Genomic DNA, 16,864 nt, shown 5'->3' with positions numbered 1-16,864 from the left:
AATCTCTGGCCTCTTTCAGAATATAATGAAAACTCTAGTCCCTTCTCCACAGAAAAATGCACATAAGCATACTTTCTGGAGGTTCACATAATACTTGTACTTCAAGTTAAAATTCCCTGGTATAGAGTAAGATGAGAGCTGAAAACTGAGCTACTGGAGAACATCAGCATTTAATGGGTGGAGAAAGGAAGACACACCCATGAACAACACTGAGGAGTGGTTGGACATCAAGGAGAGGTGTTTCAGGGAAGGAGTAATAATGTCAAGAGTAGAGAAAAAGACTTGAAAAGTACATTGTTTGCTTTGGCAGTTAGGTTACTGATGACTTAAGCCTTGACGTCCCCAGCTCACATGATCCTCCCGCCTCAACCTCCCATGTAGCTGGGACTACAGGCACACACCACCATGCTGGGCTAATATTTTTATTTTTTGGTGGAGACAGCATCTGCCCAGTTTGGTCTCAAACTCCTGGCCTCAAAAGATTCTCCTGCCTCAGCCTCCCAAAGTGCTGGGATTACAGGTATAAGCCAGTACACCCCAACTAATTGTTTATTAATAACCTACTATATTCTACATATGATGTTAGAACAGAGTTTGGCAAACTTTTTCTTAAAGGACAAGACAGTAAATGTTTTAAGCTGGTAAACTGGCAAACCATCTAATCTCTATTAAAACTGTTGAATTTTGCCATTGTAGCATGAAAGTGGTCATAAACTACATGTAAAGGAAGGCCATGGCTGTGTTCCAATAAAACTTTATTTATAAAAACAAGCACTACAGTTTGTCAAGCCCTGTGATAGACAGTAAGCATAGAAAGATTAATACAAACTTTCCTACTACTTTCTGAACATATGATAGGCCCTTGATAGTTTATATTTTACTTTTAGTTATTTATTTTTTTGAGACAGGGTCTCACTCTGTCATCCAGGATGGAGTGCAGTGGTGTAATCACAGCTCACTGTAGCCTCAAACTCCTGGGCTCAAGAGAGCCTCCTCTGCCTCCCAAGTAGTTGGGACTACAGGAGCATACCACCACACCTGGAGATATTTAATTAATTAAAAAATTAAAATTTTTTCTCAATTTTTTTTTTTTTGGTAGAAACACAGTCTTGTTATATTGCCCAAGTTGGCCTTGAACTCCTGACCTCAAGCTATCCTCCAGCTTTGGCCTTCCAAAGTGCTCTAGTTTTATAGTCATGAGCTACCACACCAAGCCCCTTGATATTTTAAGTCTCGTAAGGAATCGTTTTAGCATCCTCTCCACACCTTTACCACATCTCTTCCCACATGCCTTCAGGTACCCACTAACTTGTTACCCTAAGTCTCTCTTCTGTACCTGCCTTTAATCTAATGTTCTCTCAGTGTTGCTGATGTTGGCTTAAGAACTGGGGAATGAAGAGATGATTTACTGACTGTGCTTCATCAATCAGGGCCTATACCTAACCCTTTAGCAATAAATTTTCATGTCAGCCAAATTTACCACTAAAGGATTCATCTGATATATTCTCTTTTTCTTTACTCCTATAAATTCTTAAAACTAAGCTAAGCAGGAATTAGCTTAGCTTAGCAGGTGTAGTAGGGACTCACACCTATACCTCCTCTACTTACCTACTTTTTTTTTTTTTTTTTTTTTGGCCACAGGCCAAAAAGCATGTCTCCCCAGAGCTTCCCTTAAATACTTTTTAATAACCCTAAACTAAAATTCAGTATTAATGATGCAAAAGCCTTATGGATGAGTAAGCTATTTCTCTGTATTCCCTTGAAGTAATTCCTTTAGGCTAGGAGCAAAAGTTAATAATGTTATGATATATAATATTCAGCAAAAATGTTTTCAAATTTATACCAGAAGATGAGCTGTTTGGGTTCTTTCAAAGGAAGAATAAGAAAGGAGAAACCTCAAAACATTCAGTTGGCTGCACAGGAGAGGTGCCAGAGAAGTTGAGTGTAACCTAATGTCAGAGAAGAGCTGGAGTGCTGAAAGGGCTACCTGCTTGTGTAGGATCAGCGTGCCTCAAAATCTTCACATAGCCAGGCGCGGTGGCTTCACAACTGTAATCCCAGCACTTTGAGAAGCCGAGGTGGGTGGATCACTTGAAGACAGTTCGAGACCAGCCTGGCCAACATGGCAAAACCGTATCTCTACTAAAAATACAAAAATTGCCAGGCAAGGTGGCACATGCCTGTAATCCCAGCTACTTGGGAGGCTGAGGCATGAGAATCACTTGAACCCGGGAGACAGAGAGTGCAGTGAGCCGAGATCGAGCCACCACACTCCAGCCTGGGAAACAAAGTGAGATTCTGTCTCAAAAAAAAAAACAAAAATCTTCACATAACTTCTGCCAAGTAAACAGCCAATAGAGGATATTGAGGCTGATAAGTGACAGAAGATTTGAGTATTTCTCCTTGTGTTGAAATGCTAAAACTCTAAGCCTTACTCTAACCCTGGGAAAGTATCAGCTTTGGGTTAAGGCAATACGATATACATATCATATGAATACATATGAATACATACATACATATGAATACAGTTCTCAATACAGCAAACTACTACATTCCCCTCCAAACACCTTGGTCCTAGTGGTGGAATTCGTTAGAGACACAGACTTTTCAAGTAATCTGGAACTCTAACTAGGAACTCTCAACTCGAAATTTCAGTGAATGCTCAACTTGGAGGAGGCAGCAACCGAAAATCTGTACAAACTACAACCCTTTTTGATCAACAGCTTCTTATCTAAAAACAAAAAAAATCGGCCGGGCACGGTGGCTCACGCCTGCAATCCCAGCACTTTGGGAGGCCAAGGCGGGCAGATCACCTGAGGTCAGGAGTTCGAGACCAGCCTGGCTAACATGGTGAAACCTCGGTTCTACTAAAAATACAAAAAATTAGCCAGGCGTGGTGGCGTGCGCCTGTAATCCCAGCTACTCGGGAGGCTGAGGCAGGAGAATCGCTTGAACCCAGGAAGCGGAGGTTGCAGTGAGCCAAGATTGCATCATTGCACTCCAGCATGGGTAATAAGAGCGAAACTCTGTCTAAAAAAAAAAAAAAATCTATGGCTACACATTTAAAGACTGTTGGTGACTAGAGGAAATGAATTTTGAAGGCATGGGAATAGGGTAAGAAGAGAGAAATATGGTTTTGTCCAGGATTCTTGAACAAGGCAAAGTCATCTCATGTATTTTCTAAAAATTTACCCTACTCCCCATGATTCTTACTAATAAAATGAATCTGGAAATACAGCTATAAAATGTGCTCTCATTTCAAAAGAAAGATGATGCTTTTCACTTACCATTAGGAAAGCAAAAAAGTCACTCATTTTTCTAGTGATCTTGTCCCTCTCTCTCCTTTCAAACTGATGAGCCCAAAGAAACACAGTTAAAATAGGCCAACTGGATAGGGATGGATACAGCTTATTACTAAGGGTCAGAGGAAATTAATACATATGAAGACTGAATCCACAGTGTCTGTTTTCCTTAGGTCATGTCTCAAGAGCCAGTGTTAACAAAAGGTGTTCACGGTAACAAAGATATCACTATGGATAAAAAAAAGTGGTAGCTCAGGACAGTGAGAGCCAAAAAACCCTCAGTTCACACACTAAGTGCTCCCAAGTCAAACTATTTCTGAATTGAAAACCAGTATTTAAAATTTCTAGTGCACGTTTATTTATATATGAAAAAGGTAGAAGATTTTTTACTAATATAGTACTTGCTGGTAAACCTAAATTTATGGCTTAGCTGCCATGTGAGGACCTTGGTCAATTCATCTAACTTCTTTTCTTTCCTTTTTTGAGACAGAGTCTCGCTCTGTCATTCAGGCTGGAGTGCAGTGGCACAATCTTGGCTCATTGCAACCTCTGACTCCTGAGCTCAAGTGATCCTCCTGCCTCAGCCTCCTGAGCAGCTGGGACTACAGGCATGTTCCACCATGCCTGGCTAATTTTTGTATTTTTTTTTTTAGACAGAGTTTTGCCATGTTGGCCAGGCTGGTCCCAAACTCCTGTCCTTAGGTGATCCACCCGCCTCACCTCCCAAAGTGCTGAGATTACAGGTGTGAGCCACTGCACCTGACCATCATCTAACTTTTTTAAAACTTGATAATCTCTAAAATATGTAAAGTCACCCCTCAGAGACTGTTACATTAGAGAACAGAACATTTCCAAAGGCATGTAAGATTTTTGGAAAATGGTAAAAAATTCAAGGTAATAGTTAATGGATTCCTAAAAAATTCATAACTCTCCATAAAGGAGCACCTGGTAGCATACAATGCATCAGTCTTATAAACTGTCAAAGACACAAAAGAGCCACAAACTCACCTTACAAACTGATCTCGTCCACCCACTGCAAACTGGTGGGTATTGGCAGGATTCACATAGATCGTATACAGCCCCACTTTCTTCTCTTTCTCTTTTGTCACCACCAGTTTCCTTTAAGAGTAGAAAAGCACAGAAAGTTATATACTCCAAAAGATCCAGATGGTCATGGCAAAGGAGAGCCAAGAGAGTAACACGGCTAATAAGAAACCAAAGAGATTCTCATTTGGAAAGAAAGAAGTGTTGTGTTTTCTCTGTTTGTTTTGTACGTAACAACAGGAAAAAAGCACATACATTTATTATATGGGACTTTGGGGATTGGGGAAAAAAAACATGTAGTGAAGTCACTTTCTAGTGTTCCTTAAGAAGTATAAACTAAAGGTATATGAATGTACCACTCTTCAGGAAGCCTCAGTTTAGCTGGAGTCCAACACAATAACAGCCAGTTATTAATCAGACAAAACTACAGATACCTTCCTACCCTTTATTTATAAATACATCTTCCCTATCACCTGGGAACAAGGAGAGACGTGGAAGAAGAATCCCAGAAACAGTAGGCTAAAAAAGACCTTAAGGTCAGAGACTATTGCTCAGATTCCATTAAAATGTAAGTTATGGCCAGGTATGGTGGCTCACGCCTGTAATCCCTACACTTTGGGAGACTGAGGCGGGTGGGTCACTTGAGGCCAGGAGTTTGAGACCAGCCTGGCCAACATGGCGAGACCCCATCTCTACTGAAAACACAAAAATTAGCCAGGCGTGGTGGCGCATGCCTACAACCTCAGCTACTCAGGACAATCCCAGCTACTCAGGAGGCTGAGGGAGGAGAATCACTTGAGCCTGGTAGGTAGAGGCTGCAGTGAGCAGAGATCATGCCACGGTACTCCAGCCTATGCAACGGAGCAAGACTGTCTCAAAAAAAAAAAAAGTCTCAAAAAAAAAAAGTCATTTAAAACCTAACCCAAACCAACCCAAACCAGGCACTGGCTCATGCCTATAATCCCAGCACTTTGGGAGGAACACTTGAGGCTAGGAGCTCAAGATCACCCTGGGCAACATAGCAAGACCCCATCTCTATAAAAAATTATTATAAAAAGCCGGGTGCAGTGGCTCACGCCTGTAATCCCAGCACTTTGGGAAGCCGAGGCGGGTGGATCACGAGGTCAGGAGTTCAAGACCAGCCTGGACAACATGGTGAAATCCCATCTCTACCAAAAATACAAAAATTAGCCGGGCATGGTGGCATGCACCTGTAATCCCAGCTACTTGGGAGGCTGAGGCAGAAGAACTGCTTGAATCCAGGAGGCAGAGGTTCCAGTGGACCAAGATCGTGCCACTGCACTCCAGCCTGGGTGGCAGAGGGAGACTCTGTCTCAAAAAAAAAAAAAAAAAAAAAAAAAGTGTTATAAAAAATTAGCCAGTGTGGTGGCATGCACCTATAGTCCCAGCTGCTCAGGAGGCTGAGGTGTAAGGATTCCTTGAGTCCAGAAAGTTGAGGCTGCAGTGACCCGTGGTCTTGCCACTGTACTTCTGCTTAGGTGACAAAGTGAGACCCTGTCTCAAAAAGTAAAAAAATAAAAAACCCAGCTTAAAATATGCACACTGAAAACTGATAAATTTTTCACTAAAGAAATCCAGAAGAATCTGTCTAAAACAGCCATAATTTGTTCCAGGTTAAGGGTGGCATGATGAATATTCTTCTCAGATCTAAGCATTCAATTAGTCAAATATGACATAATGAAGGTTGGTAAATTTACAGGAAAGGTAAGACTTCAAGAAACTATAAGAAGAGGCTTGGCTTTAGTTTTTGTTTTTAAGTCTAAGGTTTTATTTATTTCTGATGCTATGGAAACATAAAGAAATATAACCATGACAACAAGTTTCTTTGTAAAGAAATGATTTTAGCATCCTTTCTGCACAGCCAAAGTCACTTCAGCCTAGAACTGTTCTAGGCAAAGTGGAGAGATTTTACTTAATATCTCTGCAGCTTTTCATTAAATGAATACAGAGGACCAGGTGTAGTGGCTCATGACTATAATCCCAGCACTTTGGGAGACTGAGGTGGGAGGATCGTTTGAATCCAGGAGTTCAAGACCAGCCTAGGCAACATAGTGAGCTCCCATCTCTATTTATTTTAAAATTAAAAACAAAACAAAAAAAATACAGAGGGCACTGAAAATGAATGTCATTAGGGGAAACCTCCATCCCCTAATGGTGTCCCCCACACACCTCAAAAACACAAGGCAGGAAACATGTCAAAAGAATAACAGCTTCAGGGACAAAACTAGCTAAGAGACTGCTCTAATATGAGTTTTAGACAGGGAAAGAGAGTAGGAGCTGATGCTGCTCCTTCCCACAGGACCATCTCATTTCCTTAGCAATTTGAAATTTCAGAAGGACAAGGTCAAACAAATACAAAAGTTACCATGTGGAAGCAAAATGAAGAAATTAAGGAATAGATTATGAAGTACTGGCTCCACAGTTATGTAATCCTGACGAAGAGCTCAATCTTTCTATGCCTCAACTTAATCCCATAAAACAAACATTTCTCCCTCCTGATGGGTAAATGCAAAGTACCTTGAACTCTGCAGGGGACATGCAGAGGTGCTATAAAAATGATTATCATGGCAATAGGAGGAAAAAATGTTCACATTAGAGGAAACATTAAACAAATTCACCAAATTTTGCCTTAAAATTAATGAGCAAGTATGTCCCAGCAAAAAGGGAAAAATAATTACAGATGAGACCAAAGGATTTCTTTGAAGAATACCTCAAACTGGCTTCCACTGGCTAAAGGAATATTCCATCCACAGTTTCAAATCAAACTCTTTTCCTAAGATGTTAGTCAATTTCATTAGCTTTCAGAGACTTAGCTATCATCATATATATACAAAAGAAAATCTCCCTTATGCCAACTTCACACAAAAATGCCTCTGACAAGATCATGCCACTGTACTCCAGCCTGAGCGAAAGAGTGAGACTCCACCTCAAAAAAAAAAAAAAATGCCACTGACATAAGCAGATGTTCAGCTTTTCACCCCATGCCAGCCTGTAACAGTACTTTAACCCTTACAACAAAAACTTTAAAGACTCACTGTCTTTATTACTCAAATCTAGATTTGGGCCTCCTTCTACTCTTCATTTTCTCCTTGTACCCCTCTTTAGAGTCTATCCCACCTATCATTGCTTATGTTCAGATTCATGGTTAACTCTCAGCCAGACTTTCTGCCTATATAATTTCATTCTAAATTCAATAATCTGCCAAAGTCATTCGCTCTATTCATTCCTTGAACCAGATTCAATTCCTGGTGGCCTAACAGTAGTTTCCCTCTGAACCTGATCCACAGGATAAGATCTCATTCTGTTTCACAACTCTTTAACACAGCATATTAAATAAACTTACTATCATTTTTTGCTTTTTTGCTCTTCCTTATGAAAAACTTGCTAATCTTCCATTACCATTACAGAACCCTGGAACTTTAGAACTGGAAATAACAAACATCACATAGTTCAAAAGATTAAATGATTTCCTCAAAGTCAGATAACTACAAAGCTAGTACTAGAAGGCAGAACCCTTGTCATTTAGGCTTGTTCCATTTCCACTATAAATCTCCCAATCTTTGTCCTCTTGAAGGTTATATAAACAAGCAACATATCTTTTCCCCAAGCCTAAAACATTTCTATCTTTTAAGCTGTTGTAGAAATTCTTCTACTATCCAAACAGCTTTTTCTGGACTTAGCTCTCCAAAAATAAGTCTAGTAATAATCAGCCTTCATGTTATATTCCCCAATATAAAATAATTTATATTTTACTTATGACCTATGTAAATCATTGCCATCCCTTACTCAATACTGGTACTGACCTATAAGATCTGTTATAATAATTTTTTTTTTTTTTTGAGACAGTCTTGCTCTGTCAACCAGGCTGGAGTACAGTGGCATGATCTCAGCTCACTGCAACCTCCACCTCCTGGGTTCAAGCGATTCTCCTGTCTCAGCCTCCTGAGTAGCTGGGATTATAGGCATGTGCCACCACACATGGCTAATTTTTGTACTTTCAGTAGAGACGAGGTTTCACCACGTTGGCCAGGCTGGTCTCGAACTCCTGACCTCAAGTGATCCACAAAGTGCTGGGGTTACAGGCATGAGCCACTGCACCCGACCAAGATTTGTTATAATAATCTTTAAGACAAACAAGACAATAAACACTCTAGATATCTATCAATACGGTAAAGGTTAAATAAACTGTGGTACACCAATGCTATGACATTTCTCTCATGGTTAACAACAAGGTAGCTTTTATGGTCCAACACAGAAAAATCTCCCACATTGTAATATGAAAAAAGCAAACTGCAGAAACATACATATATGTTTATATATACATACAAGTATACTTATGGGGAGAAAGGAGAAAGTGTATATATGTATTTAGGTGCAAAATGTATACAAAAGGGACTAAAAAGGTGTTCAAAATTACTTACAATGATTTTTTTTTTTTTTTTTTTTGAGATGGAGTTTTGCTCCGTCACTCAGGATGGAGTGCAGTGGCACGATCTCAGCTCACTGCAACCTCCACCTCCCAGGTTCAAGTGATTCTCCTGCCTCAGCCTCCTGAGTAGCTAGGATTACAGGCACACGCCAACATGTCCGGCTAATTTTTGTATTTTTAGTAGAGGTGAGGTTTTGCCATGTTGGCCAGGCTGGTCTCAAACTCCTGACCTCAAGTGATCCATCTGCCTTGGCCTCCCAAAGTGCTGGGATTACAGGCGTGAGCCACTGTGCCCTGCCCACAATGGTTTTCAATAGCTAGAAAAATGGTGGGGGGGACTGAGGGAGCATTTACATTTTGTCTGTATACTTTATTATTTGAATCTCTTAAACAAGAAGTATTTGTTTATTATAAGAGCAATAAAAATGAAAAAAGGAAACTAAAATAATTATTAGCTAAAACTTAATCAATTTCAGCCATGGTGTTAAACATTATGCTGAGGCATCACACACACATACACACACACACATATACATATACATACATATATATACATGTGTGTATATAAATATATGTGTGTGTATATGTGTGTACATATGTGTGTATATGTGTGTATATAAATATGTGTGTATATATGTGTGTACATGTGTATGTGTGTGTATATATGTATGTGTATATATATGTGTTTATATTTGTGTGTGTATATATATATATATTTATAAATCCTCATAGAAACTACTAGAGAGGGAAGGAGGGAGGGAGGGAAAAAAATATGCCCATAGCAAGGCTGAAGAAAATGAGGTTCAGAAGGTTATGTAAGTCATAACTAGTAGTGCCTGATTTGAGATTTGACCTAGGTCCGCCTGGATCCAAACAAGATGCCGTGTTTTTTCTATGATACCACACAGTTAAAAAGGAATAAAATTTATCGATGAGTCTCAGATTCACATACAAATGAACTGTGATAAAACAGAATTCAACTACAGCTACCAGTATTTTTGTCCAAATTTTATCACGTTTGTATGTTTCTATAAATAACTAAATTTAAAATTTATTTAAATTTAAAACTTACAGGACTGTACCTCTACATGAGTTTGTGGAATAATGTGCTTTCTGTGGGTAAAATGAATGATACCCAAGTGAATAAAGAGCAAAAGATCATCAAATTATTAAAGGCCACATATAATAAGTAAACTGAGAAATGAAGGTAGACTGAATAGTATTTCACTACTGAGAAAGACAGGAAGTAAGGAATTCCCCTTAACCTTAAACTACCTCTTAACCATAGGCACAAAGGTACTATTCTGATGAACCAGAGTTAGGCATTGCCAAGACATATGGAATATGTTCAAGGCTAAGAGATACAGTTCTGTAATGATATTACTGCTACACTTACGACGCTGGGCGGTCTTGTCTCAGGTCAATGGTGAAAACAACTGCATCTTCACCTGCAGATAAGAACGTACAGGGAGAGTCTGGTTCCAGTGCCAACTGAAGAAGAAAAAGGAAAAACATGAGGTTTCTAAATATTAGAATTAGAGGTCATCTAGTTCATTCCTATAACTTTAGGAAGGGCTGCACTTAAAATGTCCCAAAAAGAGAAATGTCTACCTTTTTGTCATAAAATCCCAGGAAAGGACATAATCTAAGCCCACTTACTCTTGTTCTATGCGAATTATTTATAGCTTTGTTTATTCTGTACAAGTCAAAGGACAGTTGATTTGCTATTTCAACTGAGTCTCCAAGAGATATGAACAGAGATACCAAAGAAAAACATCAGCCATTAGAGTTCATTTTCTTTTTTTCCAGTCAGGGTCTCACTTTACCACCCAGGCTGAAGTGCAGTGGCATGATTATGGCTCACTAAAGCCTCAACCTTGTGGGCTTAAGTGATCCTCCCACCTCAGCCGCCCAAGTAGCTGGGACTAGAGGCACAAGGCACTATATCTGGTTAATTTTTTCACTTTTTTTTTGTTTTCCACAGATGAGGTCTTGCTATATTGCCCAGGCTGGTCTCTAACTCCTGGCCTCAAGCAGTCCTCCCACCTCAGCCTCCCAAAGTATTGGGATTACAGGCATAAGCCACCACACCCAGCAACAGTTCATTCTCGAATAAAATCAATTCCATACCCTTAAGTGCAGAGAGAAATGGTGTCCAACTTCATTCCTTACATCTTAGTTCCTTACGACTAAAAATCAGTTTACTAGTGGGTTAGGAATAGACTTAAGAATCAAATAAATAGGTAATTTTCACATATCCTGGGCCACCTTGGCTAGAAAAGGATACTCCAGGTCCACCTATATTTTTGCTTAGGGTTTCTAAGAGAGTACCAACCTCTTTTCATGGCACAAAAGACCACCACCATGCCTACCTTAAAACTGGCAGCTCTTAACTCCTTGTTAGCTGCCACCATGGATTATCTGGCCTATATTCCCAGCTTTAAATAGGGCTTCCAGAAACAGTGCTATTTGTGAACTGAGAGTTTGAGCAGGTAAGCTGAAGCTCTCACACATGAGGAATCAACCACTAGCACCTTCAAACTGTCAAAATACCCTAAAAAATCAGAATAAATGTAAAAGGTTTAGAGGGCAGAGGAGACCTCAAAGATCTCCAAACCAACTATGGCTTAGCTTAGGAGCCAAATACTATAAGTGCACGATCTAGGGACCTTTCAGATACTTGCCTTCCTAGGAGTTTAGGGTGGCTGCTTTTGCTCCTTTCTTAACTACAAATCTTAGGACTGAAAGAGGTGAGGCACGTGACCACAACAAATGTGACACAATGGGCAGAGATAAGGGAGAACCTTGGCTGAGAACCACAGAGGATTTGGATTGCATAAATTTTGGAGCAAGGTCTTACTTACCTTGTGGGATGCTCCCTTGTGCTGGGCCACACGTTTTGTATTCTTGCAACACTGTGTGGCAGACAGTTCTGCTACCCGAACCTGCCCGTCACGGGCACACATGGCCAGAGTAGAATCACCACTGTTAGGAAGAAACTTGGCCTGGGGTGTTAAGAATGAAAAAAAGGACACACAAAAGAAATGAGAGAGGTAAACTTGAGAATGAAAAATACGATGATGACCTCAACTTACCCCCTTTTCTTACATGACAGCTGGAAACTTAGCTTTCCTACTCTTGTACAGCTGGCTAAGCCCAATTTCTTCCAGGAGTTAAAGGAAAGGGAGAGAAAAAACTTCCTTTGATGTAAGAGAGCATTTCAGTTGGCTCTGGAAGATTGAACTGGCACATGGTAAGAGCTCAGATGAACTAGGACTGTACCTAGCAGGGGAGAAAAGGAATAGAGGAGGAAAAAATCTACCTTGATTCAGAAAGCAAATATAAATTTGCCACAAAGAAAAAGGAAAATAGGGGGAAGGTCAGGGAAGAAAAGAGAACACCCTTAGGATAAATGGCTGGTACCAGTACAGTAGATGGGGCCAAGGAGTAAAATCTTTCCGGAATAACAACAGTATAAGCTAACATTTATCAAACGTTTATTAAGTACCAGTCACAGTTCTAACTGCTTAGCTTCTATTGTTACTTAATCCTCATAACCCTATGTGTTATTAGTCCTATTTTACAGATAAACTGAAGACAAAGATAAAATAACTTGTCCAAGATCACTGAGCTAGTAAGCAGAAGGGCTAGGATTTGAACTCAGGCAGTTTGGTTCAAGAGCCTGTGCTTATACTACACTGCCTCCTACCAGCACACATTTAATAAGCTGCATGCACCCTACCTATGAGGCTTCCAACAGTCCATATGCTCAAGGAATCTAGGGTTGCCAAGAGTCTTTCAGTGTATTTAGGTCATTATGGGAGCCAAAGGAGGGCCATGTCCCGATACCTAATTCCTACAATAACTCACTATCAGCTCCCAATCCATGCTGCAGTTCAGATTTCTTTAACTCATGCCTGATTTTCTCAGTTGCTATTATGTTCCCTTGCCTCACCTGGAACACATTACTTTTGTGGCCACTCTCAAAGTCCAGTACTGGCTGCCGCCGCACCCAATCCCACACCACCACCTTCAGGTCATCGCTGCCACTGGCCAGCCAGGTGCCGCGCTGGTTAAAGTGCAGGGTATTGACACAACCAGTATGGCCCTCAAGCCCATGCTGCAGGCGGAAACGCTGCACAAAGACTCTTGCCCCACAGGCCTCATAGACAAAGCGGGCACTTGAACCCAGCTCCCGCTCCCGAAGGGCAGGGAGGGCTTGCCAGCGAGGTCGGGGTAGAGCTGATGTTTCCGAGGACACCCAGTCCTCTAGGGCCCGCTCATCATCTGATGAGTCCTGGTCACGGTTAGCCCGCTTGCGCTGTACACGGCGCCGAGGCTGCTCTTCTTCCTCCTCTTCTTCCTCCTCTTCCTCTTCCTCTGAGCGGTCATGGACTCGATTTTCATCATTAATGGAGTAATGACCAGTGTCCTCCATGCTATCAGAGTCCTTATCTTCACCTGAGCTCTCTGTGTCTGTGCCTCGACTTTCTGTGCTGGTGCGGTTGGGGCCACCATCATCCCCAGTCAAGCTCAAACTCAGGTCTGAGGCCTCCACTTCAATGCCTGAGGATGTCTCCCTCCCCTCTTCAGCTCCAGACATCTCCTCTGGACTGCTAGACAGGCTTCCTGCATGTTAGTGAGGAATGGGTAGAGGAGAGGGAAAAATAAGAAAACAGGATAGTGATCAGAAGGGCTTCCCACCTTAGTCTAAGAAATCATCACATCAAAAGACCAAAAAATGAACTTTGGTCCAAGTGTTTTCATTACAAATAATTACAGAGAGTACCCTCTGAGGAGAAATCTTGTAAAGGACAAGAAATTGAAAAGATTAAGATCAAATCCACACACATAAAGTACTTCAACAAAAGCAAAGAATCTCAGGACAATCTAAGATTATATTAAGTTCTCAAGAGGCAAAACATTGGCATATTGTATAAAAGTGTGCCTGATACATCTACCATTGGCTGTGTTGTATTGGATGGGCATTTATTAAGTTATAGCAAATAATTAACAGAATACAAAAAGAAGAGCCAACTCCAGCAAGAGCTAGCATAGCCATCTTCTTAGAGAAAGACGGAAACTAGCTGATAAAAATCACTCTTGACTTATGGATGTGGAGTTGCACCATTTCCTACTTTAAGAAAGTATCAGGCCAGGCACGGTGACTCACGCCTGTAATCCCAGCACTTTGGGAGGCCGAGGCACGTGGATCACGAGGTCAGGAGATCGAGACCATCCTGGCTAACATGGTGAAACCCCATCTCTACTAAAAATACAAAAAATTAGCCGGGCATCTGTAGTCCCAGCTACTCAGGAGGATGAGGCAGGAGAATGGCGTGAACCCGGGAGGCAGAGCTTGCAGTGAGCCAAGGTCGCACCACTGCACTCTAGCCTGGGCGACAAAGCGAGACTCCATCTCAAAAAAAAGAAAGTAGCACTACACCTTCTGTCACCTAAATCCTAAGTTTCTTCCCCTAAGTTTCTAAAATTCACTAAGAAAGCAAGCTGAAGGGGTAAGTGGGAATTGTGATCATTTGAGTGGGTTCTTGCTCACCTTTTGCTAGTAAATATATTTTGACTTACTTCCATTAGTTTGAATTTTTTAATATAATTTTTAGTCACACATTTTTAGTCTCTCTATTGAGACAGTTTTATTAGGAAGCATATACAAAATTGATAAAAAGCTGGGCTACTATAGTGGTGCCTACGAAGAAAGTTCAGTATATTCTAGGTCTGCTATGCTGATAGTTAAATAACTAGGTCACTTTCATTGATCTTATCTCCTATAACTACATACTGCATTCTCTTATCCCACAACAGTCAAGTCAATTCCAATGAGAACTTGAGGAATGTTCTAGAGCCAATACAACCACAACTTCCAACCTAAGTCAAGGTGTGAAGAAAAAAGGGGAGAATAAAGATTTTAAATGCTGCTCATGGGCCTCCTTTCCTCAGGTGGCTATAAATTTTATCCTGCCAGAAGTAAAAGCTGTCAGGAAAGGCAGACCATCCTGTATGAGCTATTCAACTCCAATACCACACTGATGTTTAAGAATTCAAAGGTGGAGCACCTTATTGCCTAGTCATGTGGATTACAGCAGTACTTTGTGAAGATCTCTGAAGCAATGTACTCTTAAGCAAAACCCAATACTGAAAAAAGATCAACAATACAAGTGCTTTGATTCAAGCAGTAACAGAAGGCCAGAAGACATAAACAGTTCTTGCAGGCCGGGCGCAGTGGCTAACACCTGTAATCCCAGCACTCTGGGAGGCCAAGGCGGCTAGACCACCTAAGGTCAGGAGTTCGAGACCAGCCTGGCTAACATGGTAAAAACCCCATTTCTACTAGAAATACGAAAAATTAGCCGGGTGTGGTGGCATGCGCCTGTAATCCCAGCTACTTGGGAGGCTGAGGCAGGAGAATTGCTCGAACCTGGGAGGTGGAGGTTGCAGTGAGTCGAGATTGTGCCACTGTACTCCAGCCTGGGTAACAAGAGCAAAACTCTGTCTCAAAAAAAAAAAAAAAGCCTCAACTAAGAGCACAGTATAAAACAACTGGGCTAGGGGCTGGAAGAAAAAGTTACGAAGTACAGAAATTTGAACCCAAGAACCACATTTGCTGAGCCTGTTATATATGCTACGAAAGTTTAGCAGTTACAGTTTTTTGAAATGCAACTGGGCTTGAGCTTGGGAGTGATGAGCAGGGACTGAAACACCACACCTAACAGGTCTGTAGAAAAGAAAAAAGAAAAGAAAAAATAAAACACCAAAACATCTAGTGTTTATTGTTAAAATTATGAGTAACAAACATAGACAATTTTGGAGGCCTTACCACATTAACATAAGGGCCAGAGGGTATCACAAGCTCATCAAGAAGGCCCCAACAGTAAATCACCAAGATCTAAAGTAGGGGTTTGCAAATTTTTTCGGTAAAGGGCCAGACAGTAAAAACTTTAGGCTTTGCAGACCATATGGAGCTCCACCACAACTACTCAACTCTAGTATGTAGAACAAAAGCAACTCATAGACACTACATAAACGAACAGGCATGACTGTATTCCAATAAAACTTTACAAAAACAAGTGGCAGGCTGGATTTGGCCTGCAATTTATAGTTTGCCAATCCTTGACCTAGCTAATGGTCAAGCTCCAAATCAATAGTATACTTTAACTCCTCTAGAACCCTGTGCCTTTCAACTAAACCCAGTGAAAAATATGAACCACTTTCCTTTACAAAAGATGCATGAATGGCAGTGATAAGAACATATGGAGCGATAAAAAAGCATGTTGAAAATCTCACTTATCCTTCCTCCAATCACATCAACTAGAATTTAGCCTGTTATCCTGACCTTCAAGGTGCTAAGGAATGCTGGACTCTGTGCTGTCTAACTATATCCATTTAAAGGCAAGCTTCTCTAATTTAAAAGTTGGCTCAGAGGTGAAGCGCTGGTTAAATAACCCAGGTGGTAGTTATACTCTATTAGAATTTTTATATTCTGCCTTCAAATCTGCCGTAAAGCCAGTGATTTGACACTTGGCAGCACTGGTCCTGAAAAGAAGGAGGGAAAGGAAGGAAGGAAGGAAATAAATGGAAAGAAGGGAGGGGAAGTAAGGGAAGGAAATAAGGAGGGGAAAGATGTCCCACTCCTAGTTGGGTTGTAACTTCATCCCTTATGTAATCACCTTTTTTTTTTTTTTTTAAAAGACGGGGTCTCGCTATGTTGCCCAGGCTGGTCTCAAGCTCCTGGGCTCAAGCGATCTGCCTGTCTCAGCCTCCCAAAGTGCTGAGATTATAGGCATGAGCCACCATGCCCAGCCATGTAATCTATCAAACTACTACTTACTGTGGAAAGGGACCTCTCAATATAACTGGGAAGCTCATCTTCCCTTGTTCCTACTAGCCATTAGATTTTATTTTTCTCCTTTATTAACAGCATTTCCTAGGTTCTGCCCATCCTTATAGCTTTATAGAACTCCAAACCACTTGACCTCTTAGAAGTACAGCTCTGTTATTGATATTTTGAAAATGATCAGATAAAATGAGAAGAAGCAAAAGCACAATATAG

At 40.9% G+C, this 16,864-nt stretch overlaps 1 protein-coding gene across 7 annotated transcripts in view; it reads right to left on the bottom strand.

Moving 5' to 3' along the window:
* The window catches only part of DCAF8 (DDB1 and CUL4 associated factor 8), a 47,886-nt gene that overhangs the window by 11,345 nt on the left and 19,677 nt on the right, over positions 1-16,864 (bottom strand). For all 7 annotated transcript variants that reach the window (XM_009241840.3, XM_063720660.1, NM_001133560.1 and 4 more), the window contains 4 exon segments: positions 12,752-13,425; positions 11,661-11,801; positions 10,193-10,287; positions 4,311-4,421 (listed from right to left, as the gene is read on the bottom strand). In XM_009241840.3, the coding sequence (XP_009240115.1) occupies positions 4,311-4,421; positions 10,193-10,287; positions 11,661-11,801; positions 12,752-13,425 (1,021 nt within the window).

Source organism: Pongo abelii, chromosome 1, assembly GCF_028885655.2.
Source record: "Pongo abelii isolate AG06213 chromosome 1, NHGRI_mPonAbe1-v2.0_pri, whole genome shotgun sequence".
NCBI lineage: Eukaryota > Metazoa > Chordata > Mammalia > Primates > Hominidae > Pongo > Pongo abelii.
This window is presented reverse-complemented; position numbering and strand designations above follow the sequence as displayed.